This window comes from Rhinopithecus roxellana, chromosome 1 (genome assembly GCF_007565055.1).
Source record: "Rhinopithecus roxellana isolate Shanxi Qingling chromosome 1, ASM756505v1, whole genome shotgun sequence".
NCBI classification, from domain to species: domain Eukaryota; kingdom Metazoa; phylum Chordata; class Mammalia; order Primates; family Cercopithecidae; genus Rhinopithecus; species Rhinopithecus roxellana.
The window spans coordinates 32,025,766-32,052,786 of record NC_044549.1 but is presented as its reverse complement, the minus strand read 5'-3'; the positions used below and the strand labels follow the sequence as shown (position 1 = coordinate 32,052,786).

The 27,021-nt window shown below is 36.4% G+C and overlaps 1 protein-coding gene across 3 annotated transcripts in view; it reads right to left on the bottom strand.

Annotated features, from left to right (window-relative positions):
- Nucleotides 1–27,021, bottom strand: part of NECTIN3 (nectin cell adhesion molecule 3) — a 126,807-nt gene that overhangs the window by 15,964 nt on the left and 83,822 nt on the right. The window contains exon 8 of one of the 3 annotated variants that reach the window (XM_030940803.1): nt 696–797. The exons of the other annotated variants lie outside the window; for them this stretch is intronic. Coding sequence (XP_030796663.1) covers nt 705–797 — 93 coding nt within the window. The 3' untranslated portion in view covers nt 696–704. Of the gene's footprint in view, nt 1–695; nt 798–27,021 lie in introns of those variants that run through there. 3 annotated transcript variants of the gene reach the window in all.

Sequence of the window (27,021 nt, the reverse complement as noted above, 5' to 3'; positions counted from 1 at the left end):
CCTATGCCTGTCAAGAAACTCTGAATCCAAGTAATAATACAATATTTTATAATTACCCTTTCCTTTTTAGTTCACTTCTGTTTGTGCTTCTGTTATTCTCCCAATTCTACTGTTGACCAGGGAATTCTGTCTCTTTTCTTTATCCACCCACCAGAACTTTAGATTAATACCTAGGATTCTTGTTGAAATTATTTTTCATTCAACCCTAAACAAAGAGATTTCTGGAATTACTGGATCATGGAAAACCCAGTGATTTTCTCTGCTGAGTCTTTCTTGCATGACCTTCCTACTTCTTCCTTCGGTTTATTCTCTACCACGTGCTCTGTGTCTATCTGATGGTATTTTCCCTCTCTTCTGCTTATAACTCCACAAGGCATTGTAAAAGTTTCATTTGATTGATATATCTTGTCCTAATGCTTCTTCCTTATACTGACAAGTGATACATTTTTACTTCTGCTTCCAGTCATGATGGAGAACTAATACCAGACTAATCTTCCTGTCATAAACTAATAGAAAATTGGGACAAAATACATAAAACAACAGTTTTCAGACACTGGACAACTGTGTTGTATAGGACTGGGATCCCAGATAATGGAAAAATACATACACACAAAATATCCACACACACACGCACATGTGTTATCTTTTGATAATTTTTTTTTTTTTTTTTTTTTTTTTTTTTGGTGGCATAAGAAGAGAAAAAATCAAGAAAAGCACAGGATCTTGCTGAACTGGGGAGACGGAGTTCGGCATTCAGGAAAGTTGAAGTGACTGAAATCTGTGGAACAGGGAGGGTCCTGAAGAAGAGAAAGACACATACAGAAAAAGTTCCAGAAATCTGCATGAGAGTTCCCTGGTGGGATACTAGGCTGGGCATCCACAGAGCAAAGCATAACTGTTGGAGAAAGAAAATTTGCTAGGGAGCTATTATCTTAACAATTACAGAACTTAATTAGAGTTGAGTGACACTTATGATCCAACCAGCTGAAGTAGAACATCCTCACTGAACATGTGAGACATCCAGCAGAGACCCAGGTTCACCCCTTAGAATGCTAAAGCAGCTCTAGAAGATAGGCTATTCTAGAACCATCCTAACAAAACTTAAAAACAAACTTCCAGAAGATCAGGTTGATCTTGAAGTAAATTAACTGATTTCCAGAAATAACTGAATTCTTATTAAGAAATAAGAGCAAAATTCAAACAAATGAAAACACAACATTCATAGTGTCCAGCATCCAATTAAAATGTACTGACCATGATAAAACAAAAAAGTGAGAAAAAATAAGTATATAGAAACTAAACCAGAAATAACATGTCTTAGTCTGTTTTGTGTTGCTGTAACAGAATGCCACAGACTGGGTAATTTATAAACAATAGAAGTTTATTTGGCTCATGAAGGCTGGGAAGTTCAATATCAAGGTGCCAGCATCTGGCAAAGGCCTTCATGTTACATCATTCTACGGTGGAAAGCAGAAGGCCAAGCAAGCACACAATGCAGAGAGAAAAGTGGGGCTGGAGTCTCGAGATAACTAACCCACTTCAAAGATAATGGTATTAATCTATTAATGAAGGTAGAAGGTGATTAGATCAACAGTATTACAATGGCAATTAAATTTCAACATGAGTTTTCAAAGCATAACATGACATATGATGGAATTAGCAGACAAAAACTTTAAAATGGCTATTATAAATATGTTTAAGGCTATAAAGGAAAACATGAACAAAACATGAGAGTTGAAAACTATAAAACATAACCAAAAAGAACTTTAGAGCTAGAAAAAAATACAATATTTGAAACGGAAAAAGTCACTGGATCGCCTTAGTAGCAGAGTAGACACTGCAGAAGAAAAAAATCACTGTACTTCAGGCAGAAACTATCAACAGAAAAGAACAGAGGGCGAAAAAGGCTGAAAAAATTGAATACAGCCTTAGTAATCTGTGAGATAATATAAAAAAATCTACCATTTGTATAACTGGAATCACAGAAGGAAGGGAAAACTACAATATTCGAAGAACTGCCAAAAGTTTTCAAATTTTATGAATTATATAAACCTACAGTTCTATGAAGCTCAATGAACCCCAAAAATGGTAAACATAAAGAAAGCCACTCTAACACCTTTCAAAATCTAATTGCTAAAAACTAACAATAAAGAGAAAATCAAAGATGTAGCTAGAGGGAAAAACAAGACATAGTCCAATTAGAGAAATAAAGCATTATCATTGGCTTCTCACTAGAAAAAAAAAAAAGAGTACAGAAGACAATAAAACTATAATTTTAAAATGCTAAATGAAAAAACATTTAAAAACTAGAATTCTATATCCCACAAAATATTCAAAAATAGGCTGGGCATTGTGGCTCATGCCTGTAATCCCAGCACTTTGGGAGGCTGAGGTTGGCAGATCACCTCAGGTCAGGAGTTTGAGACTAGCCTGGTCAACATGGTAAAACCCCGTCTCCAATAAAAACGCAAAAAAATTAGCCAGGTGTGGTGGCAGGCGCCTGTAATCCCAGCTACTTGGGAGGCTAAGGTCAGAGAATCACTTGAACCTGGGAGGCAGAGGTTGCAGTGAACTGAGACCACGCCATTGCACTCCAGCCTGGGAAACAAGAATGAAACTTCATTTCCAAAAAAAAAAAAAAAAATAATGAAATAAAGAAAAAATTGTTTTATCAGTAGATCTGTACCATAAGAAATGTTATGGAAAAGTTATTCAGGTTGAAGAATATGGACTTCGAACATAACTTTATCAGTTTGTAGTTTTAAAAAAAGACACATTATGGTTTAAAACAAAAATAGTAATAATATATTGTCAGGTTTATAACACAGGGAGAAATAAATTCATAAGATGATAAGGAAAGAAGGAAAGAAATTGAAATGTATATTAAAATTCATCTAATATATATGAAGCAGTATTATATAATATTAAGGTAGATAGTGGTAAGTTAAAAATGTGTATGCTAAACTCTAGATAAATCACGATAACAGTAAAAACAAAGTGGTACAGCTAATAATTCAATAGACTAAATAAGGCTTTAAATTAAAAAATACTAAAAATACTAAATCCCTCAGCTAATTTAAAAGAAGACAGGAAAAGGCCAGGCGCAGTGGCTCATGCCTGTAATCCCAGCACTTTGGGAGGCCGAGGCAGGTGGATCACAAAGTCAGGAGATCGAGACGATCCTGGCTAACACGGTGAAACCCTGTCTCTACTAAAAATACAAGAAATTAGCTGGGTGTGCTGGCGGGTGCCTGTAGTCCCAGCTACACGTGAGGCTGAGGCAGGAGAATGGGGTGAACCTGGGGGGCGGAGCTTGCAGTGAGCCCAGATTGTGCCACTGCACTCCAGCCTGGGAGACAGAGTGAGAAAAAGTTTTTTCTTTTCTTCACAACATCCCAAAACTTTAGACCAAAATGATCCTCAACAGGTGAATGAATATAAAAAATTATGGTATACTCTTAAAATGAAATACTTCTCAGCAAAAAAGAAAGTTTATTCATGCAATAAGATGGGTGAATCTTAAAAACATTATACTGAGCAAAAGAAACTGAATGCAAAAGAACACACTGGGATTCCATTCATGTGAGGTTCTTTAAAAATGGCATGACTAATATATTGAGATAGAAATCCCATTGGTGGTTGCCAGAGATAGGAGGTGTGTGGGATGGTGGTGGTAGTGATGATAATGATGATGGTGGAGGGTATACATGAGAAATTTTTCAGGTGATGGAAAAGTTCTTGCTAGGGACAATGGTTATATCCATGTATACATTTGGCAAAGCTTATCAAAATGTACACTTAAAATATGGCATGGTATTATGTAAACTCCAACTCAAAGTTTTTTTTTAAAAAACTCTAACTTGTCATTTTATTATAATTACTTCGTTTTAGAGAAACATGGGTAGGGAGATTTAGTAAACTGAGAAGTCATTGACATAGTCTGGAATCTGCTATGATAAAAGTACATATTAAATTCTTAATAAATACTTTATAACAGACTGTCCCCGATGCAGAAGTTTCTCCGTTAAAAAGTCTCCAATTGCTTATTCGGATGACTGAGTTTCTAATCTAGAGAGATGATTTCTCCACACTAAAGGAGCAGCACATGAACAACTGGCCACCATATATGATTCACAAAATACGGATTCTTCAAGGCATGTAGGATATTACACTCGTATCTATTAAGTACCTCTCTAAAAGAATTAATATAATATTATTAAAACTGTGAACCAAAGGTTGATTTCCCTTTCACTTTTTAAAATAGTTATGAGAGAGGTCGACCATGTTTCAGGATCAGCAACTATAAAGATTGTATCCTAATGAGGCAAAATTTACAACAACATTAATTAGGCAGTTGTTTAATGAGATACATAATTGTTACTGTTCTCCAAGATAATTACACATATGGGTATGCTAGTCACATGAATGTCTTAATAATTTAGCAGACCCTTAGTATTCACAGATTCAACATTGTTGGTTAATGTTACAGCTGACTCATTCATGAGTAAGCTTAAAAGGTTTATGACAGGTAGTAATTTGTAATTTTGTTGAGACATAAATTGAAATCAAGACCTGGAAGGTTTTCAATATGAGGCTAATCATTTAGCTATATCCACCTCTCAAGGTGTCTTTTATTCTCAACTCTTATATATGAGTTTTATAAAAGATAGGGGTATTTAGTACAGGTTTCTCAAAATTCTATGAAGTATTCTCTGTGAATGTCAACAGGGTTGCTGTAGTATTATTAATCAACTTTTTTCTTTTACATTTGAAATTCTGTCTTTGTTATTTTTTCAGTTGATTCTTTGTTCTCTAGTATCTACAATCAGTTGTGATCAATGCAGACTGCCACCACATATTATACGAGTTAAATGTGTAAAGTCTGCCCGGATCTTATTCCCCAAGACTTGAGATTTATTTGCTTATAGTTCCTCTATCCCAATGTCTTCTGTCCATGTATTCCATCCCATAAATCCTCTACTGTTAACCCTCTAAGAGAATGACAGATTTCTCCCAAACCACACACGCTGCTGTCAAAGCAGGTGCTCAGTAAACACTTATTGAAAAACTATCAATGCACAGAAACTGACTCCCACTTTTAGTCTGAGGTCCCCACAGATATCTTGGGTGCTAGATTATGTAGAGAAACCTGCCTGTGCCAGCTAGACTAGAAATCTTGAGGTCTGAATTACCACTTGCAAAGAACAGGGCAGAGATAGGTCTGAGATGGTTCATGGGAAGGGAGTGAATGCTGTGAAAAGAGGTTCTAGATCCTTGGGACTTAGACAGACCGAAGGAGAGGTTCTAGCATTAAAGAAAGAAGGCAAGGGAACATGGAAGTTGGCTCAATAATGGCAACATGATTAAAATAGACAGCATTAGGCTCAGCTTAGGTAAAACTACAATTACAACTTATAAGGACTGACAAAAGATTCTTCCGCTACTACCTGCCTTATTCATTAGCTAATACTCCTTTTTAATTGTTTACTATACAATCTCAGGCTAAAAGCTTCAATTGAAAATGTCTCAGAGATTTAACATATCAATATAATTACATTTTCCTGAAAGTATAATATAACCAAGTTTTATTACAGCCAAGATTTATAGTAAGATAAGCACTGTTTAAGATGCTTTGGTTATACTCATAGTCTTACACTATGCCCTTGAGGCAATATCATTTTCCCCATATCACAGATGGAGCAACTGAGGCTTAGAATGATTGAGCAATGGTTCCAAGTAAGTACGGCTAAGATTCAAATTCATCTTTATGTAACTCCAAAGTCTGTGCCTTAAACCATCACATAAAACTTCTCATCTTGAGTATATCCAGTCTCTTAATCTGCTTGCAAAAGGGGGCTAAAAAGCAGGAAGACAACGAACATTTGAGAGGGCAGATGGCAGATAAGTGAGGAGAAAGACTAGTGATGCTTAAGACTGGTGAGCTTTGCCACATGCTCTGGTTTATCTTCATCTGTACGAGTCTAAGTTACTTCACCTCCTGCTTGAGCTCCAGCCTCAATTAGAGGAAAACAAAGGCAAGGCTTTTCTCAAGCAGTAATGAGACTCTGAGAGTTTCCCATTTTGCCCCAGCCCAGGGCTGAACACACAGTGGTCATTTGTTGTAGGATAATGCCTTAAAAATTTAGTAGGAGGGTATTTCCCCTCTCTTTTTGAGTGTTTGTTTATACTCACAGTGATATAGTGCAGTACCTCAAAATGCAATGTCTTATCCCCTAATTTATAATATTATAATGAGTCAGTTAAAGAAGAAATGACTATAGAAAGAAAGTCCTCATGGCAAAGTTTTCAAATATAGGCTACTATCATGAGATTTGCAAGATAGAAGAATATTGGATATTTTATCACACAAGGTAGCACTGAATTTTTCTCAAGTCACCACAGAGTTATAGCAGCTTTGTTGCTGAAAATGCTGTCTTAACCAAAAGAAAGGCAGTGTTTCTTGTTATCACTGGTAAATACATTTCATTACTTCTACTGAGTATACATTCTAGGTTTTAATTTTTCAAAGCAAAATTTGATATGACACATTTTAATGAAATTTCTTATCTTAGTTTATGGTCTTGCTTAATTCTCATATTAAAATACACCAGAAAATGATACTTTACCTAAATTGTAATATATATGCAAAGCAAAGTATCTAATTAAAGCAGATAGATGGTAAAGGTGATGAATTATTTGCAGGCAAATGATACCCAAATATAATTCCAAGATGTTCTTAATTGTAAATCCTAACCATTTATGGGGTACAAATGCAGTTTTCCATAACTAATAAATGCCTACACATTTTAACATCAGAAAACCAGGCTGTCATTTTGACAATGGGCATTTCTGCTCTTCAATGCGATGCCCTAATGCAGTACCTAATTACCCACTCATACCATTTTATCTCCAAATTTTCCCATAAGGTAAACCTCAGTTTAATCTACACACCCAAACACCCTCAAAGATGGTAGCTGCCTTTTCTGTATCAAGCACAGTATTGCCACAAAGCCAACAAGTACAGAAATATTACCTATCATCTTACTACTACATAGTATCTTAAAAAGCACACATCTTAAAAGATGTGTTCTCAGAGAAGCTATGCCAAAAATCATTCCATTACTGACTAGATGTTGTAATGATCAAAATTTTACATGCCAAAATAAGAACCAAAATTGAATTCCTCTCTAGAGATCATTAATATGGGCCTTCCCAAATCTCATATTTAATCTAGTATCTAAGTTCCTTCTTGCTTTCATATCTTTCTTAGCTACATGTATAATAAATATCAATTAGAGAAAAATTAGATATATATTTTTAAATAATGAATAAAAAGATAAGGGTATAGATAAATGTGGGCTTCCTTAAAAATGCCACCTTATTTCATATATTAACTAAGTTCTTCTTTTTAAAAACTTAATTTTTATGTCTTTTTGAAATAAGTAATTTCAAAGCTAACTGCTGACCCTTCACTCACAGAACTGGAAAAAGACACTCTGTTAAGATTTTTCATGTAGTTAATAATTTACGCCATTCTTTGCAAAAATGAAAGTAAAAATCAAAACAGAAAAGGCCTCCCAAAATCTTCAATACTGAATGTATTTTAGATCCTAAAACAATAGGCTATATACTAAGTGAAGAATGCCAGTTCCCTTATATTCCTTCTTATTGAAAGATAAGACAATACAGAAATAATTGCCCTTACCAACAATCTATTTTTCCTATTGGGGGTGTAAAAGAAATGTAGAAAATGAAATACAAAAGGGTCTCTATCCATTTACCTAATGGTTACTTTCTATAAGCCTTCTAAGTTATCTCTTGAACATATTTAGTTAATACATGTATTTTTCTTGGGATCTTAATTAACTGAATATTTTTCAACATATTCCCAGAAGAAAAAAAAAAGAAAATAAAGGTAACATATATAGTTTCTCCTTCTGAAGGAAAATAATCTAATAATGGTTAAGAAGGTAAAATACAAAGATAAACTGTCTGCTATGGAAAGTTAATATTAACTTTCAGGAACACCAATTTTGTAAATATAAAACCCAAAGAATGCAGTTTTATTTGAATTAGAGAAGTAACTGTAGTCTCAATTTGGCATTTTTCCCCACAGAAACACTAAAGTTTTAAGTGACCTGCACAGAGGCAGCTTGAGCTAGAATCCAGCTTATGACTTCAGGAAAGCCAGAGTGCATCAGTGATTAGGATGAAGGCTCACAGCACCAGTGACTTTAAAAGGAAAGTGAAGCAGATGATACAAAAGCTGAAGAATCCTTCCAGTGAAGGTAGGTTGCATGGCTAATAAAATGAGTCAAGGATTTTTCTTATGTCTTCAATTCACCCTACAGCATCACTATTTCATTTTCACATAGTGATACTGACTTAGATGCTACTCTATGAGGCAAGAACAGTGAAAACTATTTTCTCTTCATGTACACATAATTCATATGGCCAAATAAAGTTTGGGTATATTCTATTGGCCCCCAAAACATGCTAATAACTACAAATAACAGGCCATCTACTTAGTGTGGAATTGGTAAATGTCATTGCAGGATGACATTCCTTGACCTGATAGTGAAAGGAGTCACTCTGTTAAGATAGGCGCATTTTCATTGTAACAAATAACTAAATGTAGACTTTTGGAAAAATAGTAGAGGAAATAAATGTTTTTAAATACCAATGCAAACAACACTTAGCAGTTAAATACTTATCATTTTACCTACTCCCTGAACAAAGTGGAATGGCCCCACCCTCTGGGTGACACTGGCTGGAATTGGTAATACCTAGGCATACCTCCTTGGGAGCCATCAGAGGGTTTTACTGAAGCAGAAGCAGCTCTTCCCTCAGTCCCAGGAAGTTAGTTAAAACACAATGAGAAATGTCATCAAGTTTGCAATATCTAGTTTGAAATCTGATGAGAATTGTGGTTCTGTGTCTATGAGAACTGAGCTCTACAGAGGTGAATGGACTGAAAATTAATCATTTGATCTTCTGAAATAATCTCATCATAAGTAGAATCTACTTGTAAAAGAATGTATGGGCCCCTGTCCTCCAGGAATTTATAATCGTTTCAGAGGCAATTTGAACATAAGTGGGAAGCCTTTCTATGTCTTTATACTTGTCTTTATGTCCCATGGTACTGATACAAACAGAAGAAACTGGGTAGAAGAGGGTGGTTGCCTGGCAAAGGTCCCACCCTCAAGCCTGGAGACCAGCGGCCCTAAATGGGGACAGGCATTCCTGTTTTCATGCCCCAAAAGTTGCATTTTGGCCCACCATGCCCACTACTGTACCCATATTAACCTGAACCCCAGGCTCCAGAAGCAGACCAGCAGGCAGGGAGAGGAGGGGATAAGCAGTCGGATGGTGGAACAATGTGGCAGAGAAATAGAGAAGAGGAGCAACATCTCAACACTGAGAGGAGTTTGGCTGAGGATGGTGGAAGAGGAGTTTGGCCGCTGGATGGCCAGGCTCCAGGGGAAGATCATCTTGCCACTCCATCCCTGCTGCCAGCTCCCCATCCATCCCACTGAGAGCCACCTCCATCACTCAATGAAATCCTGCATTCATCCTTCAAGTCCACACTGATCGATTGAGTCCGTGTGTGACGCAACCAGGACACTGGACAAGAGTTCAGGATACAGAAAGTTGTCACAATGGCCTTCTGCCCTTGCAGAAAGGCAGAGGGTCCAGTGAGCTGGTTAACACTCAAACCATCTACAGACAGGGGTAAAAGGGCACACTGTAACACATGCCCACTTGGGCTCTTGCACCTGTCCGTCTGCATGCTCACCCCACACCCGCTCCCCCCAAACCTCAATGATTTGAGCAGCAGTGGTGATGGAACAGGCAAGCCACAACCCTGCTGTATGTCCTTCAAAAGGGATCAAGGAACCCTTCTGTTTCAGTACCCAGCACACTGTAGACATGTAACTACCTGCTGACCTAATATGATTGAATGGCTAAATCACTACAAGTCTGATTCTACAATCAGACTAAATCACTACAATCTCTCCTTTGAAACTCTTAGGACCAGATGTGTTTTGGAATTCAGAGTTTTTCTGATTTTAGAAAAGTTACAGGTATATAGTCCATGTATTTATAAAGCACCTCCAGCAGGATATAGTACAGAACCCTATGATCAAGCACATAAATATATCTGCAGTGCAAAACTGAATGTTCATATTAAGTGAGAAAAATGATTATAAATAACACTGTGAGAATCAGTAGTTCAGCTCAGATTTGAGTGCAAAATGGGTTAGGAAAAACTTGATTTGCTTAGAGATTTTTGAAATTGTAGATTACACACTGAAGACTTACAATACAGACTACAGAAATGACAGGGGTTCAGAGGCTACAGCAATCAACATAAGCTATGAAGAGGTAAAGGTTAACCAGTATTAGTGAGGACTCACACTTTATTGGTTGGATGGGAGAACTCACTTGAACATACTGGGAGTACTGGGTTAGGTATGGTGGAGTCACATCACATAGGGCTAGACTCAGAGTCCCAAGCCTCCAGAGCCACCCAGATCCTAGGTGAAAGCAACACAGTGAGAGCAGGACTTGAGAAACATTAATCCGGATGATGATGACGATGACAATGATGATGATGATGATAGCTAGGTTCTCAGAGCCCAGGAGAATCCAGGATTTTACTATTAACAATAGGGAGTCAAGAAGGGGAAACAAAACCATGCAAAAAATACCAATGGACTGTAATCAAGTATGCAGAAGCTGCAGGTGTACAAAAAAAAAAAAAAAAGGAGAAGAAATAAGAAAAAATGTAGGCTGTAAACTTTACTAAAGGCTTGTGAGACAAAAGGATACTATTTGTCTATGAAAGGATAGCAGTGTGGATAATAAAAGAGATTATTACTGTACATTGAGTCTAAGAGTGAGGAGGATCATATTCTACCCAGGAAATCACAACACAGATTTTTCAAAACAACAATAGAAGGAGAAAGGAATACCAGCTCAACTGAAGAAAGGAATGTATTAGAGGGGCTGACTACAGGGAGAAGCGATTGTTCTTCAAGAGAGGACAAAGACTGTAAATTCCCTGGGTGGTGAGTGGGCAGCTCATATTACAAACCAATTGTGAGGTTCAGGGAGGTGCAGCAGAAGGTGTAAGACTGCCATGAATTGAAACAGATACGTAAGAGTTTATAAGCCCTGCAGAGGATCTTGACTGAAAAAATCATGTATGATTATAGGTAAAAGATCCAGAAGAGATGAAAGCTGTTCATGTTTTGATAATAAGATGTAAGAAAATGGGAGGGGCTAAATGTTATCACCTGCAGGAAAAGACCACTGGTCTTGTAAAGATGTGGAGCAGATGCAGGTTCAGAAATAGATCTTCCTTGTTCACAGAGATGAAGCATCTTGTATTAAAGGGGAGTGGCATGCTCTTGGAATAGGAGTCAAGTTTTCCTAACAGACCCAGAAAGGGTAACACATCAAAGAGAATATGCATCATCTATGTATTAAAGAAAAAGGCACAATTGTTTACTTTTGATTGTAGCCCTGTTTCCAAAAGAATATGGCATTTGTATGAAAGTTGCTTGGAGGAAAAAATGGAAAGATCATACTGGATATAAGTGACTTCAAAAGCTGTAAAAAATCTTCTATCACTTTCTTTCACAGCAGCTTGGAATGATTTGCTGCAATCTCATGTTTAGTTTAAAAGACCTGAGGAAACTGGATAATATACAGTAAAACACAAAAGGTTCTCAGAACAACATGTGCAGGATTTCAAAAATAAGTCTAGGTGCCAGAAAGTGTTTAGAGAAAAATGGGGCCTCCAACCAATGTGCATGGTAAATGGCAGATCAAGGAAACAGGTCAATAGGAAAAATATCTACCTGATAATAATTTGTGGGTAGAGAATTCTATAATGAGTATTATGTCACCATTAAGCATGAAAGTTTAATTTGTCAGCATGTTCAATAATACAACTTTAGGACCCACTTTCCTTTTTTTCTCTTCTATTAATAATATCAGTTTTGAACACAATACCATCTTACATTTAGTAAGGTTTGAAGAAATGTAAGCTTTTAAAAAATGAGCACATAAAGAAGCTGAGGTCATCCAAAGTTCTGTAAAACAAAATCCGAGATAACTCTGGACACTTTAAATGTGTAAAAGTAGATGGAAATGATATTATTTTTATTTCTATCCTTCCTCATCCAAGATCTAAGCATGTTTATGTCACCTCATATGTATCTTAACATAGTATCATTAAGCCTTCTGCATCGAAGTGACAAGTGCCCAGAATAATACATGATGTGTGGGTATGCTTGTGTGCACATGCATGAGTGTATGTGGAGCTGGAAGTAGGGGAGTGACGGTGATGACAGGCACTAAAATGAGGAAGTTAGAAGGAAGAAAGAGGATCATGAAAGGAAGCAGCTGCTACAAACACAAGGGAAAACGATAAGCACTAAGATTACAGGGCTTAAAAAATCTACTTGTAGAACTCATGGAGAAAAGTCTTAAAATATGGCAAGTGTCCATAAGAAAAAAGAGTTGTGACAGTACAAAGTACCCAATTTCTTTATTTTAAAATATTATTTTAGTTGAATCTGCATATTGTTCAAAACAAGAAGATGCAGAATATTTACGTAACTCTTGTCAGCAAAAATGCCTCAATGTTTCCTTATTTTATAAAATGTTGAAAATAATCTACTTCACGTACTTAGCCACAAATCTGGTTACAGACATTTAGCAGGGCAAGTTGAATAAAGAAGTGAATTGTTCTAAGAAAATATGTGCACTTTACACTGTAAGTTAACTTTTCTTAAGCTTACCAGGAGATGACATGTGTATCTTTCAACTGCTTTCCAGAGTTTTTTTTTTTTTTTTTTCTTATGAGGTCCCACCCACATGTGCAGTAGGGTCATATAATATCTCTATAAGTAGGTTTCAAATGTCAGTATGCACTGGTGTATGGAGCTCTGTCCTACAGAGAGGTAAATGCACCTGATGTGTTGGGAAAAGGATGGTATATTAAATTGCAGAAGGTGAGCATCTTCTGGGTACAATCCCAGAGGCTGTGGAATAACATAACTACTAAAGTCTAAGGTTATCCTCAACAACTGATGAATGAGAAGTAGCACACTTGGTCAACCCCTTTCATTGATAAACCTAAAGTGTTAGTGCAAGTAGTCCCTCAGGACTGTGGAGAAACAAACACCCTCCTTTTACATGAGGAAACAGAATTGAGGTGAAAGGATTTCCCCCAAGGGTTCACTCATGATGTAGCTGGGACACAAATCCAAATCCATCTCCTTCACTGGTAGGCCAGTGATCTTTTCAGTACTTGAAACCCATTGTAGGCTCTTGAGCTAGACTGCATGGGTTCTAATTCTACCTCAGATAGATGGTGGCACTAACAAAGTGATTAACCTCCTGAGCTTCAGTATGCTTATCTTAAATGTGAGGATAATAATGGCATGTGCTTCACAACGTTATGAGAATTTCATGAGGTAATGTGTATAAAGAACTTAGAACAATGCCATACATGTAGAAAATGCTAAATAAATGTCAGCTCTAATTAGTATTAACATATGTTCTCTTGGTTGGTAGGCAGCAAGGAATAGAAGAACCCAAACTCAGAAGCTGTATATTAAAGAAGATCTTGGTAAAATTACTTAATCTGTGACAAAGATTCCTTGCTTGGTCAAACTTGAGTGAGTCTTCTGAACCTTCTCCAAGGCCCATCTGTCCACTTCCTCATAAAATCTGTGTTTTAGCAATCCCTGCTAAGTTAGTTTAGCAAGAATTTCCCACCCTCAATATATGATCATCCCACATAGCTCATCAGGTGCTTCATCCTCCACTATTTCCCAGGTAATATGTGATCACACTGCCCTGTCTTCAACAGGAATCCTGTTAGGTTGGTTTAGCCAGATATTCCCCTTACCTCTGATGTTTCCTCTCACCCCCACTCTGCTCCTTGGTTATAAATGCCCACTTGCATATGCTGTATTCAGGATTAAGCCCAATCTTTCTCCCCTATCGCAAGACTCCCTATATCTATTTCTATGGTCCTGAATAAAGTCTGCCTTACTATGCTTTAATAAAGTATCACTGAATTTTTTTTTCCTTAATATCCCTTAAAGCCTCAGTTTCCTCACTGATAGAAGGGAGAAAACAATAATTCCCACCTGAGGGGTTGACTGTAAGGATTAAATGAGACAGTTCATGTAAAGTGCTTGTAGCAATGTCTACCATATAAGTAGCGCTCAATAATAGCTATTATTCACAATAGAGTAATTCAATAAAAGCTTTAATGTTTTATCACCAACCTAATTCCATCCTACCCTCACTTACTGTCTCCCTCTACCTTTCACTTTTCTTCATCTTCATACCTAATAAAGAACAGAGTTGGAGATTTATGCTTCAGCTTAAATATGGGAAGGAAGAATAAAAGTTTAAAGAGCATTTCACTTAATATATAAACAGACAAATTTATCCAATACATCAGTGGATAAGAGCTCACACTTTGGATAGAGACAAAGGGGGGCACACAAGAACACTTTCAACTGGACAGTATATCACTTAGTAGCATAGCAATGGTTTTGTTAAATGCCAAGCTAGCTAATAACTAAAGAATATACTTTCCTCTCATATGCTATCAGTGGCAGTGTACATTCGTACAAAGTATAAATTCATTAGCAATAACCATTAAAATTAAAATCCATGTATCCATGAGTTTTCACTTCTAAGGGATTCATTTGATTGGTATGCTTCCATATGCATTAATATTTATATTTGCAATTGCATTACTGCAGCTGAATATAACACTGTTGCCCTAATTCTTAGTTTGAGATTTTAGGCATCTTTCCAGGAGTTAGGAGATAAATAGAACGTAGTTGTCATTGAGTGTTTTAATGGAGAAAGGACATCTCCACATTAGACTGTGGAAATGAATGGAATAATCATCAACAACTTTAAAATGTGCTCTAGTAACTGTGCTTATAATCTATTAATTTTCTATGATAATGCATTTTACTTATCCTTGAGCATAATTTAGCAGGCAAAAATATTTATTGACAATATCCCAATATGTTGTATTATGCTTGATGTCAAATTTTGATTTAAGACATCAAGCATCTTGAATATCCAACTGTATTCTCTTTAAAAAAAAAATTTGTGGGGGGAAGGGGGAGGGATAGCATTAGGAGATATACCTAATGTAAATGATGAGTTAATGGGTGCAGCACACCAACATGGAACATGTATACATATGTAACAAACCTGCACGTTGTGCACATGTACTCTAGAACATAAAGTATAAAAATAAAAAAAAAAGTGAATAGTCCTGATATACTAGTATAAACTACATTTGTCCTAGGATTTCCTTTCTTTTTGAATAAAGAAAAGTCTATTTGTTTTCTTTTCCCTAATCATTATTCTAGTAATCCAAAAACTTACAGAGCCCCAGTACAAGGTAATATAGGGAGGACTATAGAATTAAGAGCTAAATGATATAGATATTACTCTAATAACTACAGATCCAACCATCTATCCATCAATGTACTGAATGCCTAATGCGTGCCAGACATATGCTAAAAGGCAGGAGTAGAGGATTCAAATAACTAAGGCATGCTCCTATCCTCAATTGTGATTAGCTTTGAAAACCTATATTCTTTTGGTAGTCTCTGAACTTTCCTTTGCCCAGAATCTGCTTCTACAAATTATCCCTATAGCAGCTTGTGAACTGTCCTCCCAAAGTATAAGATCATGTCACTGCGCTTCTCAAACACTTTTGATTGATTAATCCACTCAATAAATATTTGAGCACCAACCATTTGCCAGACACTTTTGTAGATGCTTAAGACAGGGCAGTGCTGACAAAAAAATTCCTGTCCTAATGTATTCTAATAGGATATATAATATTCCTAATGTACATACTTGTATATTATTCCTAATGTATTCTAATAGGATAGAAAAACATTTATCTGTGTGTACGTGTATATGTGTGTGTATATACACGCACACACACACATATACATATGTTAGTAATAAGTACTAGGGAAATATATAAAAGGGAAGGGGGGTAGGAAGTCTGTGTATGTATGTGTGTATGAACATATCTAGCTTATTCTTGTCTTCCTGCTTCTGCTCACCTATTTACTCTTCCTGGGAATGTCTTCTGCTTCTTCTCTGCCTACTAAAATTCTTCCATTTTAAATACTTACTTCAAATTACTGTCTCTCTTTGCAAAGCCTTCGCAGATTCCTAACCAGAATTAATGACTCTATCTTCTCCTCTGTAGTACCACAGCTCTTTGTATTTCTAGCAGGTTATTTTTTTCCCCCTTATCTGGCTGTTCATCCAAGGTTACTACAAGTTGAGTATCACTAATCGGAATATGTGAAATGCTCCAAAATTCTAAACTTTTCGAGCACTGATGTGACACTCAAAGAAAATGCTTTTTGGAGCATTTCAGATTTTCAGATTAGGGATGCTCAACTGGTAAGCACAACACAAATATTCTGAAGTCTGAAATAAAAAACCTGAAATCCAAAACACTTCTAGTCCCAAGCGTCACCTGTATGGAGTGCCTAACACAGAAGCTGGTAACTAATATCCAAAAAAAAAAAAAAAAAAAAAAGTGAGTTGCCTAGTTGCCTAGGATTATAATGGTGTCCTAATCTTCTTGTTGTGAAAAGGGGGCTTTTTCCCAATGACACAGACACTGATGTCTGTGGCCTCTCTGCTCACCCTGGAGCAGATGTGTATATAAAGTTCATACACAGGGAGAAATAAACCACCAGCAAAGGAGACCACTCACCTCCAACGGTTCTAACGCCCATTTACCTACCAATCCCCAGCAGAGTCTCTCATTATTTCCCATAACTCACAGAATTATTTTCACCATCTTCATCAACCTACTTTAAGTTGTATCTACAACACACCAGCTTTTATACTCAATATAAAAAAATTGAACTTTTATTGTTTTTTGTTTTTGTGATTATAACAACAAATATAAAGAATAGGTCAGTTTTTAAGAGGAACTCACTTCATCCTTCTATTTATGGCTAGCATAGGCCCTTTTACTCAGGAACAGCTAGTGTCTCATTACAACTCTCAATATTAGAAGAAATTGCATGTTGTTTTAGATAGTAATTATGTACTTAAAAGAGGAAAGGGGGTTAGATAATGTGCTTTCTGAGGTCCCTTACCGCTGAAAATGCTGATTCTAATGCCTTTCTTAAAATAGTACTAACAAACTAGTCTCCTAGTCTTTATTCTTGAACTATTTCCCAGCTGCAGAAATATCTCCAGATGTAGAGTTATCTCTTTAAATATCTTTTGACTCATTGCAAAAATTCACTTCTAACTGACGTTCAATTTTACAAAGTGAATGTGGCTACAAAATGCAAAAATCTCTTAGCTCAAATGGGTGAATCACCTACATGTACATCTGGTTCAGTCATTTATGGGTTCAAATCTGCCTGCCTACCTACCTATCTTTATTAAATATTATAAACACTATTTACTACTTATATATTATTCCTACATTACATGTATTCACATATACATATTATATATAGTTTTAGTGATACAAATTCTAAACAGAAAGATTACTAGGGCTTGAGATACAGCTAAAGAGAATGGACTCAAAGCTTTTGATTATTACTGTCAAGTGAGTATCATTCCCCTCAAGATTACCAAAGCCAATATTTATACATATCTAATAATCCACATTCATGCTGCACCCAGGAGTTCTGTCTCTTAAAGGCAGACCTTAATCTAGATTGATCCCAGATCTCTAATTAGATAAACATCAAGTAGGCACAGAAAACAGGATAATATAAGAAAGTCATTTATCTTGGGCTGATTTCTTAGTCTTAACTATAACTCAGAGAATAGTTAATATAGTCCCATCTGAGACTTCCACAGGTTCTACAAAGGAATGAGGTAGATAATTATGAGTTTAGTTTGGGGATCATTCAATTTCCTTGCTGCTCATTGTTTTCTTCGGTTGTATATCATGTCACAAGAAAGTGGACAGGGATCAGAAAACAAGCATGGGGGACATAATATTGTTCACTGGAATGTTGTTCCCCTCTTTCTAGGTATTCGGGAGGATTATATAACCCATCCCCCTTGAAGTTATGTGACTTGCTGGAGCCAATAGAATGGGAGAAAGAGAGATAGCTTCAAGTTCAAGTTCAAGATACTTCAAGCTTCAAGTATTTAATTGCTGGGGGTCAATTCTCTAGCCTTCCTTTGCCCATTCCAGTAACTATGGCAGTACGTGTTGACATGAAACTGCAACTCTAAATTGGCAAATGTAGAGAAGCTACTCAGGAGCATCACCAAAACTTGCAGCAGACCTCAGGCATGCAGCAACCAACTTGCTGTTTTAAGTCCCTGAAATCTGAGGATTGCTGGTTCCTGCAGCATAACCAAGTCTGTCCTGACTGATACAAGAAGTATCTAATTTTGGCACATTTAGCAGCTCAGGAAAACTTTTTTGGAGAATGAGTTTAGGTTACTGGTTTCTGAATTACTGTTGGAATTCAGCTATCTCTCTTTTATTTATTTTATTCATATTTGGCTACAATTCAGACCAGGCAATTTCCCAAATATTGTTCTTGAAATAGAGTATCTTACTCATTAGTAATTCATTATTCTATAACTATAGCCTCCCACTGTGCAACTAATACAAGCTTATGGAATAGTGATGCTCATGCAAAGTAGCCAAGTTACTTATCTGTGATGGCTTTTTAAATTTTGCAGGCATGGTGAAGCATCCAAGTTTGCCCTCTGGGAAAATCAGAACTAAAAAGACTTCCTTTGTGCTCTGTCAATGGCTCATCTGTCAATTCCATACCATACTCAGGCAGTATGGGGCAGTTTCAGTCTTCTCCTTACATTTCCTTAAAAGATTCTGTCTACTCATACATATTCTGGTTCTTTCAGGAAAGCCATATTTGAAGAAACCCATCTCATTCTCTAAGTAGTAAAGATCTAACATGTCATGTGAACAACTTTTGGCTGAAGAATTTCATCAGTTCAGGTACTGTATAATGTGGACAGCAAAAAGAATGCTTTAAAAAAAAGTATCTGCATTCTGATTAAAGTTAAGCTTAGCTGTATTCAATGGTAAAATTTTGACAATAAAAGATGAAACAGGCATGAAATGTTTTGTCATTTCAACATGCTTTCGGAATTAAGTCTAGTGCCTGAGTTACATGGTGGTGTGTGTTGAACTGTGTTTTCAAAAAAGTTACATCTAAGTTCTAATCCTGGTTACCTGTGAATGTGGCCTTATTTAGAAATGGAATTTTTGCCAATGTCATCAAGTTAAAATGAGGACATGCTGATTCGGGTGGACCCTAGTTCAACGACTGGTGTTATTGTAAGAAAAAGAAAATGTAGTTATAGAGAGGAAGAACACCATGTAAAGATTATAAGCCAGGGAATGTCAAGGATTCCCAGCAACCACGGGGAGCTAGAAGAGAGGCATGGAAAAGATTTCCCCTCAGGGCCTCAGACACCTTGCCAACACCTTGATTTGGGATTTCTGCTTCCAGAATTGTGAGAGAATAAATTTCAGTTGTTTTAAGTCACCCAGTTTTTGGTACTTTGTTAAGGCAGTGTGGAAATATATAACACATGGTAATATATTTCAGTCACAGTATTTGCTAATGGTAGTTACATGAGGAAAGAAACCCCCTTTGAAGGCTGACTATGCAAAACCAGGGCAGGACATGATGGTATACAGCTGACAGAAATAAAGCTGAAAGACTCCACATGGGAGATAGCTTCAACACAAAGCATCTACATATTTAACAAATATAACTATATTTGAGGAAATTAAATATTTAAATTTGATGTAAATGATATATCTTGGTAACCAGACTTTTAAAAAATGATAAATGTATACAAGGTAAAGATTTACAAAAACTGGCTCTTAAAACTATGGTATTTTGCTAACTTTCAAATCTTAATTCTAGTTAAAAATATCACAAACATTTGATTATCAATATATCAATTATGAAATACAAATACTTTGCATATTTGGTACTTTTCTTTTGTACTTGGGTTTTCTTTTGGTTTCACAAATAGTAATTCCTGTTTCTTATTGGACCTTTTTTTTTTTCAGATTTACTTTGATAGTATTCCCAGATCGTACTTGTTTCATCTTTTCACTGGGAAATCTTTTCTTGATTCTGAATTCTCCATTTACTTTATAGATCTGATCTATCCATATATAAAAATTAGAAAATCCTCTTTCTCAATATACTACTTATTCAAGTAACTGCAGTCATGACAATGCACAAAGAAAAAAATCATTGTGACATAAAAAATTAATGTATTAACCACCTATAAAATGAATCTTCCCTCTCATAGCCTTCCCTAATTAATTCTTTCCTATTAGCATTAAAATTTTACTTTCAGTCTTTCATTGGTCAGCAGATGTTATGACTATCCAATGATGTATAACAATACAATGCAAATATAAGGCAAATGAATTATAAAGTGACATTATAAACCTTGCAAAGATTTACTGACTTCTATTGATATTTACCCTGCATTTTAGTTTTATATTTGCATGTTTCAAAACATTCTGGATATATGACAACACAGAGGACACAGACTGTATTTTCCAAAAACTGCTACAGCATTATTTCTAGTCACACAGACTTTCCAGAATACTGTCACTCCCCAATTAAGAACTGGAGTTTATATAAAACCTTGCCTTATGAGTGGGCCTTTGTAGTTGCTTCAACTACTAAAGTATGGTGGAAGTGATCCTATGGTAACACAGCTTTCACTTACCTTTCTCTCTGTGAACATGCACCTCAGGAATCCTGAGCTGCCATGTAAGAAGTCTAGCTACTAGGAAGCTACCATGCTGGAGAGACCATGTAGAAAGACTATAAAGAGAGACCCTTGGGCAGTGGGAGTGTAAACTGTTCAGCCCCCATCTGTTTGTGTTTTGTTATCCCAGGAACCAAACAAGTGAGTGAGCATTCAGATGACGACAGCCCCAGCCACCATCTGACTGCAACTATGTGAGAAACCCTAAGCTGCCCAGGGCTTCTCACAAAGCACCCTGTCAACTTCAGAATCATAAGAGAGTAATAAAATGGCTGCTGTTCATTTAAGCCACTAAATTTAGGTTGTTACACAGCAAAAGAAAGCCAAAAGATTTTTACACCTGGAAGTAGAGTGCTGCTGTAACAAAACCTAAAACATGTGGCAACAGCTTTGAGACCAGGCTATGGGCAGATGTTGGAAGGGTCTTAAAAGAGACAGCTAACAGAAGAAGCTTGATGGTCTTCAAGGAGGCTGTTGGTAAAAGCTTAAAGGAATATCAGGAAAATGTTACTGGAAGCTGAAAGGGAATCATTATATGGTAGGAGAAAGTTTAACAACACTGTTGGCTGTGGTGCTGTAAACAAAATCATATATATAATGAATTGGTGAATTTATCTGAGATTTCTAGGCAGTTTGATTGCATTAGTCCGTTCTCACGCTGCTATAAAGGAAAGCCTGAGACTGCGTACTTTACAAAGAGGTTTAATTGACTCACAGTTCCACATGGCTGGTGAGGCCTTGAGAAACTTACAATCATGGCAGAAAGGGAAGCAAACACATCCTTCTTCACATTAGCAAAAGGAGGAAAAGCCCCTTATAGCACCATCAGGTCTCATGAGAACTTATTACCACAAGAACAGCAGCATGGGGAAGCCTGCCTCCATGATTCAATTACTTCCCACCAGGTCCTTCCCATGACATGGGGATTATGGGAACTACAATTCAAGATGAGATTTGGGCGGGGACACTGCCAAACCATATCAATGATATAAGTGCCAAATATTTCCTTTTAACTGTCTATGACTGAGTTTTTTTTCAAAGGCAGTGTTTAATTTTCAAGATCTATTTAACCCAGAGGTTAAATCACAAAGAGTGACCTGCCCTCCCAAGAAAACCCTGCAAGATATTGCCAAATTAGAGACAGAAACCTTAAGAATCTACATGGAGAGGGATGCTAAGGGGTTGGGATCAGAATGGAAGGATCATAATGTTGACTTAAAATTTGTTTATACAGATCTGCTAAGTTGTGATTCTGGATTCAATGTATTAAGAGTGGCTGTTAGTGGTAACAGATTGGCTGGCTGACTGAAATCCAGGCTCAAAGGTGGACTACACTAAATGAAGGTGAAATTCTAGAACTTCCTTGATATACTGTAGAAGAAAGAATTCAAATGCTTAAGGAGATAAAATGCTAAGGTGGATTTCTCTTATGTAAGATCTGTTTAATCACCTGTTAACTTTGTCCTCCAGAACAGCAGTGACCAACCTTTTTGGAACGAGGGATGGGTTTCATGGAAGACAATTTTTCCATGGATCAGGGTACAGGGGATGGTTTCAAGATGAAACTGTTCCACAAGGAGCATGCAATCTAGATCCCTTGCATGCGCAGTTCGCAATAGAGTTTGCGCTCCTATGAGAATCTGATGCCACTGCTGATCTGATAGGAGGTGGAGCTCAGGCGGTAATGCTCACTCCCCTGCTGCTCACCTGCTGCTGTGTGGCCTGGTTCCTAACAAGCCACAGACCAATACTGGTCTGTGGCATGGGGGTTGGGGACCCCTGCTCCAGAGGTCTTGAGAACATTCCCTTTACCAATTCTGTGTGAAATACATTCATGAGGGGAGATCTGGCATCCTTGAGAACTCACTGGTTGCTCTTCTCTGTAGACCCAAGCATGGCAGTGAGTTAAAAAAATGGCACTTTGCAGTGACAAAGGCCAAGTGGCAGCATTTAACCACCAGAAACAAGGTGGATATGGTGCCAGACTAACACCGTGAGACAGCAATTTCTGTTTAAAACTTTAATTACCTCATTAGTATAATATGCCTTAGTCTCCAGGTTGTGTTTGAAAAGCTTTGGAAGCTCACACATACATTTCTCCCTACTCTACTTTTACTCCATACCGTCACACTAATTCTTACTTTCAAGATTACTAGAGATATAAATTCATTCTCTAATTCCATTCCCAAAACTCATCTTCCCTAAACTCTATTCTTTTTTTTTTTTTGAGATGGATTCTCACTCTGTCGCCCAGGCTGGAGTGCAGTGGCACGATCTCAGCTCACTGTAAGCTCTGCCTCCCAGGTTCACGCCATTCTCCTGCCTCAGCCTCCCGAGTCGCTGGGACTACAGGTGCCCACCACCATGTCCGGCTAAGTTTTTGTATTTTTAGTAGAGACGGGGTTTCACCGTGTCAGCCAGGATAGTCTTGATCGCCTGACCTCCTGATCCGCCTGCCTCGGACTCCCAAAGTGCCAGGATTATAGGCATTAGCCATTGCGCCCGGCCCCCTAAACTCCATTCTATTTTATTCTCCCATTAGCTCCAATTTTCCACTAGAAATAATTTTTAAAATTGGAAAATAAATGATCATCACTTTGGTTGCAAAATGAAAAAAAATCTACACAGTGGAAAAATATGTAAAGTAAAAAAAAAATCATGTAAAAAAGAGTTAATGTGAAACATTGGTAAAAATAGCAAGATACTAATAACTGATTTTGATAATCCAACTGGGTTTGGCCATTTTCTTTTACTGTTGTTTTGCGTCTTATCACTTTGGTTTCCCATTTTTCACATCAGTTCAGGGCACTAGAAAAATCAAAATTTATGAATCTTGACTCTAAAAAAAAAAAAACTGGCAAAAAAGGAACATTAATCTAAAAGAAAGGTTAAATTTAAGGGACAGAAACACAATTAGGTTAACAAAATGAATATATCTGTATGGAAGATGTCTGAATTGACAGGGATTTTAAGATATTAAGATGGTAGCTAGCTGTGAAATATATATACGTATATGCAGAAATGGAAGCAGATAATTTTAACAGAAGTACAGGGATTAGAAAAGGTTATAAATTCATTTGGCACTTATCACCATGGAGTATTCTATTTTGTTCCAGAAGCATATTTCATGAGGAATATTACAGTTCAATGAAATAGAGGGACCAGTGAGGGGAGATAAAATACATTATATTAGAAATGGTTAAAAATACTGGGAGTACTCAAGCTAGTTTAAATAAAATAGTGACAGCAAGTCAGAGAACTATAAATATCTGAAAGGCTATCAATTCCTGAAGGATTGTTGCAAGCATTTAATTTATGTATAAAAAGTGAGCTAAAAAATTTATGTTCTTAATAAATGTAGCTTAAAATGCTTAAGAGATTTTTTTAAATTATAGAGATCATAATCAGGGCTAATTAAGTTGAAAGGAGGGTAGATTTCTAATTTGCTAGCAATTTGGCCTATCAAAAAAGAAATATAATGTCTCGTGAGGTAGTAAAATTTTTTTTTCTTAATCACTTAATCATTTATTTTCAACACGTGTACGATAAAGAACCTAAGAAATTAGACAATTTTAATAACCCATAAACATGTTGATTCCATTTGCAGATTTAAATTTTGTATAAATACCAGTCATTGCATACATGTATCAAGTGTACTTTGTTTATAATAACATTTATGCTATAATACTCCTCAGAAAAAGAAAGGTTCTACTTGGTTCTAGGCTTCAGTATTATGAACTCCAAATAATGCCTTGAGGACCTCCAAAGGAAAAAACAGCTTCTACTAAGTTCTAGCTGAAGTATTACCAACTCCAAACAATGCTCTGAGGACCTCCAAAGGTAAAGTACTAATCCCTTTGGCCATTTATTGAGAGAGAGAGAGAGAGAGAGAGAGAGAGAGAGAGAGAGAGAGAGAGAGAGAGATGAGAGAGAGAGACAGAGAGAGGGGAGGGAGGGAGGGAGGGAAGGAGGGAGAGAGAGAGAGAGAGAGAGAGTTTTGAAGCAACAATGTACCATTAGTAAAGCTGCTGTGCAAAATTATCCCAGTCCTATTCTAAGCTTACAGTTCAACTGATTTTATTGTCCTCACCTAAGTATATACAATTCACATGAGAGAAAAACACTAAATCAAGATGGTTATTTTCACTATTTTACTTAAGATTCATATTTAAATATAAATTAAGAAGCTAATCCAGTTTGAGAGGTACTTTTTACATTAGAAATGTTTTTTAAAATGTTAAACTGATATATAATTGTAAATATTTATGGCGTATGACTTTCACATACAGTGTGTATCAATCAAATCAGTGCAATCAGCACACCCATCAGCTCAAACATTTATCATTTATTTGTAGCAAGAACATTCAATACATTAACTATAGTCACCCTACTGTGTCTCTTTCTCTCAATAAATGGCCAAAGGGATCAGTACTCTTACCTTTGGAAGTCCTCAAAGCTTTATTTGGAGTTGAGAATACTTCAGCTGGAATGTACTCCTCCTAATTTAACTTTGTACCCATTAAAAGTGGTTTTGTGTGCAAATAACAGACAGATGTTCTACCCATATTATGTATTCCAAAATTATTGTGTGGCCTTTTTTAAAAAAATACACACACAACAAATTGTAAAAGGCACCGAGATAATATCTGCTTCCAGATCAATGCTAGGCTCGAAAAATAAAGCTTGTTCTACCAGGAATCACAAGTTAGAACTGAGTATTTGCCCAAGCAGAAAGTACATAGTGTCAGTCATTTCAGGCAAATGTTATTTGGCTCTCATCCCCAGCTATCTGTCAGAACAATTAAAAGAGGTCAAAACAGTCCAGCATAACTAGGCTTCATTATATAAGGCCATTTTGTTCTAAGATGCTAATAAACCAAAATAAGAAATAATAATATTATCTGAGCTATTTTCATACAAACTGTTGGCTCCTTATATCCTCCCTTCTATAATAAAGGGCATATTTTACTGCAAAGAAAATTTTACTTTATGTATATCACTAGCCACAAATTTTTGAATGTCATTATATAAATGTTGCCTAGTACCATTAACCAAATAGCGTTAACTATTTTATGTCCACGTTTCACTTCTGTATTTACAAACATATCTATCAGTAAAGAGTTAACAATGAGATGCAATCAAACATCCATATTATCTGACATTCTGTAGACAGCAATGTAGATGATTTTTTAATCACCTTTCATTTGAGTGACCTTATATAAAAAATAAGTCAATAATTTAGAGGTTCTAAGTCTCCAAAGGAGATTTTCAAATGTAAATATAGAAAAGGTTATAGACAATGAGATTTTTAAGAAACCTCTGCCATGTCTGCATCCTGTTGTAACTGTTGTATTATCTTTTCTTCCAGCTGCTTTCCTTTGCTGCAAGAGGGGTCAAGATGAGTTTTGTCTAATTTCTTTGATGTCCTGAACTTTCTGTAGTCCTTTATTTTTCTTCAATTTGTTCATTACACATTTAGCTTGGCATTTGATCTTTTCAACTGTCTTCATTGCATCAGTAGTTTTATTCCATAGCTCTTACTGGTATTTCACAGGCTCATTTCTGTATTTTTCAAATTAAAATGAAGTATCCACTGTAAGCTCATTATTAATAGTTGCTTTACAGAATGCTTGAGTCCACCTAACCTTTTGAGGATTGCACTTCTTTTAAAGTGTTTATGCCATTTGTATTTACACAATCTGAACACCTTGCAACAGCTGCAGATGAACATCATAATGTGGTCAGGGTAGATGGGCCCCAAAGAAACTAACACTTCTCAGTACACATGCTGAGCTGGGATGGGCCTCCACTGAGCAAACACAGAGCTTGAGAGGAAGTCAAGAGGTATCTTGGAATTCCACATTCTGACCATGTCATTCTTGAAGGAAAATGATACATCATTTCCGAATAATTCAGAAAGAACTTATAATCTTTCCAGTTAGTTTTAAAATAACAATTCTGTTTATCAAATTTCTGAATTAACTTTTCTGAATTCACAGGTTTCTAAAACTGGCCTTAAGCAGAAGTCTGAAACCTAGGCTGGGAACTATGTAACCCAGGCCAAGAAGGTGCTTTACAGTGTCTTAGAGTTGTTTTTCAACTTAGGGGGAAACAACAGATTCCATTAAATCGCAAAAAGGATTTTTTTGTGTGAAAAAGGGCCTGATGCACTAA